Source organism: Choristoneura fumiferana, chromosome 6 (assembly GCF_025370935.1).
Source record: "Choristoneura fumiferana chromosome 6, NRCan_CFum_1, whole genome shotgun sequence".
NCBI classification, from domain to species: Eukaryota; Metazoa; Arthropoda; class Insecta; order Lepidoptera; family Tortricidae; genus Choristoneura; species Choristoneura fumiferana.
Genome location: NC_133477.1, coordinates 14,189,508 through 14,193,826, shown reverse-complemented (window position 1 = coordinate 14,193,826; position 4,319 = coordinate 14,189,508). Strand labels below are relative to the sequence as shown.

The window sequence follows — 4,319 nt, the reverse complement described above, 5'->3', positions numbered from 1 at the left end:
TTAAATGCTTCTTTTTTGCCACACATTTTGCATTTGAAAAGAAAAGTTGACTGGAATCCGATTCTCGACTCCTTCACAAAATCCATATCTTTAAAGCTGCAATTAAATGGACTATGATCCACAGCCTTCATTTGTTCAAATAAATATTGAACATTGAAAATTCGTCGACCTGTCATTTTACGTACGACTTCCTCATTGCTATCATGATCAAGTTCAATTTGTAATGATGGTGTCGAGGACGGAGTACTCGGACTCAAATTTCTGAAAGGAAAAAAAAAGTTACGTTATATTTATACCATGCAAGGTTAAATCAGAGTATACGGTGAAATAAAAATATTTGATACTGCATTATGAGGCGTACACTACTACAGAAAACTTCTAACGCCGGTGACGCTATGCAAAAAATACGTTTCGATTTTCGGTGCCATATTGTGCGCGCGACTACATTTTTAATACAAGCTTTTTGCTGACTGTACTTGCATTTTCATCCAAACTACTTTTCCGTACCAAATGTGGAAGAAGTGGGTCAAATTCAACTCGCAAGATTTTACCTGCACATACATTCATAGGTACATACATTGCAACTATTGCAAGGTAAAAGCTTGTAAAAATAATAATAAAAACACCAACCTGCTAAAATTTTGAAATTGAGGCGGAGGATCGGTATTGTTATCACTATCAGACTGCTCACTGGCATGCTCTCCGGTGCCAAGCGTACTGCACATGTAAAAAATACATACATAGTGAAATGACGTCAGTCGCCATTAGTCAAAGTAATAACAGAGACTACCAGAGGTAATACTTCGTTCGTAATACCTTACTTATCGCCCTTAATGAACAATGGGATATTATAGTGCTATGACCTGTATAAGTGAAATAACAGAAGTGCGGTGTACATCGATCAAGATAATAAACTGAAATCATCTTTAATAGCCGTGTCAATATAGGTACGAGTAGGTACTAGTCTCAGTGCAGTTGCAGTCAAGAGCGAAAATAAAACTACAAGTGAAAAACGTAAGTAGCTGTGAAATAAGTTTTTGGTAAAAAAAAATCTGTTCAAGCTTTTTTTTTTGCTGACTGTACTTTTTGTCGACTTTACTAGCATTGTTACCTATTAAACTACATCATACGAAATTTCAAGTCGATGCCATTAACCGTTGAAGAATTCCGTCCTGCGGAGACGATCCTGGCCGGACTACCAGGATGTCAGCTACCAGATTATTGTATTGTCACGCAATTCACATAAGTATACCAAATTTCAAGTCAATTCGACCACTGAAACTGAGTCAAATTCAACTCGCAGGATTTGAGCCTCACATACATACATACGAGTACATAGGTACATACATTGCAAGTTAAATAAAAGATTGTAAACTAGTAAAAATATAATAAAAACACTAACCTGCTTAAATTTAGAGGTTGAGGTGGAGGATCGGTATTGTTATCACTATCAGACTGCTCACTGGCATGCTCTCCGGTGCCAAGCGTACTGCACATGTGAAAAATACATACATGGTGAAATGACGTCAGTCGCCATTAGTCAAAGTAATAACAGAGACTACCAGAGGTAATACTTCGTTCGTAATACCTTACTTACCGCCCTAATACACAATGTGCTATTACAGTGCTATGACCTGTATAAGTGAAATAACAAGTTTGTGTGGTGTACCTACGTCGTACAAAATAATAAATAAAGGTACGAGTACGAAAATTCATTTTTAATACAAGCTTTTTTGCTGACTGTACTTTTTGTCGACTTTACTAGCATTGTTACCCAAACTACATTTATTTTGTACCTATACCAAAAACAAGTCGATAACATTGTAACAGTTGAAGAGTTCCGTCCTTCGGAGACGATTCTGGCCGGACTACCAGGATGTCAGCTACCAGATTATTGTATTGTCACGCAATTTACATAATTATGCAAAATTTCAAGTCAATCCGACTGCTAGAAGTTGGTCGAATGCAAGATTTGATTACAGACAAATATCGGGACAGGTGAAACTAAATAAAAGCTTGTAATAGAGGACAAGGAAGAAAATCTTACGCTACTGTCCTAGTTATAACTTACCTATTAGGATTAATGTTTTCTTTTTTATGACGAGCCGGTCCTTTTTTTTTCCTACGAGCCGATAACCATAATCTTGTCTTCGATGATCTTTTCACTTCTGGAAACAAGAACATTAATAATTATTTTTTATGGGAGCGCCATAGTTCGCATAGGTACTCTTTTCTCTTTTCTAGTAAAACCATAATTATTTTTTGTCCAAATCATCGTTTGTCAGTATGCGAGCCGATATATGGACCCATTTTTTATAAGTACTTGGTAATATTGACTAAAATGCATCTAGGTAGGTACTTACCCTGTTAATCCATTTTTGTAACATAAAAATGCAAAGTCCATATAAGAAAGCCAAGGTCGTCGAACAGTATGTGCACACACACCACCAGTATCACCAAGAAATATCAAATCCGTTATCAGTCCAAGTCGTAAGTAGTTAGATCGCGTTTATGATACGAAGAGAATTCACCAAATAATATTACGTAACTCTCGCGCACAGCTGACGAGTCACTACTAACGAGCGACGCACGCACACGCAGGGCCAGCGTAAACCAAGGACAAAGGGCGGCGCGTACCGCCCTCCCCCGTACCGTTCCCCCGCGCTAGAGTGATTCGCTGCAGATTCGCATAAAAAATGTATAGTTTTTTTACTGATTTTCGTAGTTTCGTTCTCATTTGAAAACCACAAAATCATTTCGGAAAAATGCTTTTTCTTATGAAACTACATAGTTTAGTCGATGCCGGAAATAGGTTTTGACTTCAATCTGAACTATATTTTGGCCGTAGTATTTAACCGAACTGCACAGGGTTTTTGGCTCTTAAAATGCAAAACTTGTACTCGTTCTATTTTCTTTGTAATACCATTTCAAGAGTCATAAACTAATTTCAGGCCTAGATATGCCTTATCTCATTGTATTTACAAAAAATCATGATGATGCTACTTGTTATTTTAAAATAAGGACGTAACTACGATTTGTATGGAGAATCAAGCTTGCTGCGGACTCTTAACACTGTTGGGACTGTTTGCACAATAAAAGACTAAATCTACGTTTCTTCGTAGTGTACAAATGGTTGGAACGCTGGTCGAGAAGTCTTATCTTTGCCAACAAAACCATTATCACGGAGATAAAGTCGCGTTGTTCCAGATTCCAGAAAAGGAACAAAAGAAAAGTAGACACAAAAGGTAATCGAGATGTGCCTGTGACAGGGATGCGCGCGACAGCGCGTGTCGTTGTCACACCTACAGGCAACTAACGAACTGAAAATTCCCAGTGACTTCGCACGAATTTGTTGTACTATGTATTTGGGCCAATCAACTTTTTTACCGACACTAATCTGTCCGCGACATTTTTCAAACGATTGCAGATTTTTGTAAGTAAACAAGTTTTTTCTGTAATTTAATAGATGGTGTACATGAATACATGCCATCCTACATAAGTTTAAACTATTAAACCGTGAAATATCTTGTTGGAAGTACGATTTTTTGGTAACGCCAGAGACAATTTTGGTAACGCAGGAGACGCCCAAAGTGTCGGTAAAATAGTTGATTGGCCCATTTAACACCACACCAAGGCAGTCAGGTTACAATGCAATACGAGTTTTTTGTTGTTTGTTTGGAATTATTGGAAACGTAAGATGTAGTACGAGTAATAGCAAGTACTTAACGAAGGACTAATTCTTGAAAAGTTTGTTATTTAAGTAAAATCTGTACCCTAAACAGTTTAAATTAATAGTGTATTAAGTAAATCTTTGTCATCACGTATGTTTCCACAGATGTGTTAAAAACACGTTAGCGCGCAATAAAGAACAAACAGGAGGTAAATCCACGTAAAACGGTTACATTTATTTAAGTATCTGTACAATGTATCCATGTGGCGAGAATTGCAAGTGTGTCGGCCATATTTCAAACGAACGACGCGCCAAAGGAGATATTGCTGGAAATAAAATAACCCATTATAGTTCCGATTGTGAGCATATACCCGTACCATTATTACCGGAACAAATTGTTCATCTTTATCTTTTGATACCTATTAATTATAAATGCGTGTCATGAAAAAATAATCGTACAAGCGAGTTGTATTACATTGCGGCGCTAGATTCACGACTTCAAACTCATTCACTTTAAGGCGCGAACTTGTTTAATTTTTCTTGCAAGTCTAACCTAGGCTCTAGCGCGCAATCGCTGTGCTAGAAAATTAGGCTTACAGTGCCTGTTAGGACGTCCCGCTCGTCCTTTGCTTGGGTGATAGGTACTTGT

The 4,319-nt window shown here is 37.5% G+C and overlaps 1 protein-coding gene across 1 annotated transcript; it reads right to left on the bottom strand.

The window, feature by feature from the left end:
• Nucleotides 1–584: 584 nt before the first annotated feature.
• On the bottom strand, nucleotides 585–3,065 carry LOC141428703 (uncharacterized). The gene is made up of 3 exons (XM_074088707.1): nucleotides 2,072–3,065; nucleotides 1,403–1,489; nucleotides 585–717 (listed from the first exon to the last, which is right to left on the bottom strand). The coding sequence occupies exons 1-3, from the start codon at nucleotides 2,182–2,184 to the stop codon at nucleotides 585–587; spliced, it is 333 nt and encodes a 110-aa protein (XP_073944808.1). The 5' UTR covers nucleotides 2,185–3,065.
• Nucleotides 3,066–4,319: the final 1,254 nt, after the last annotated feature.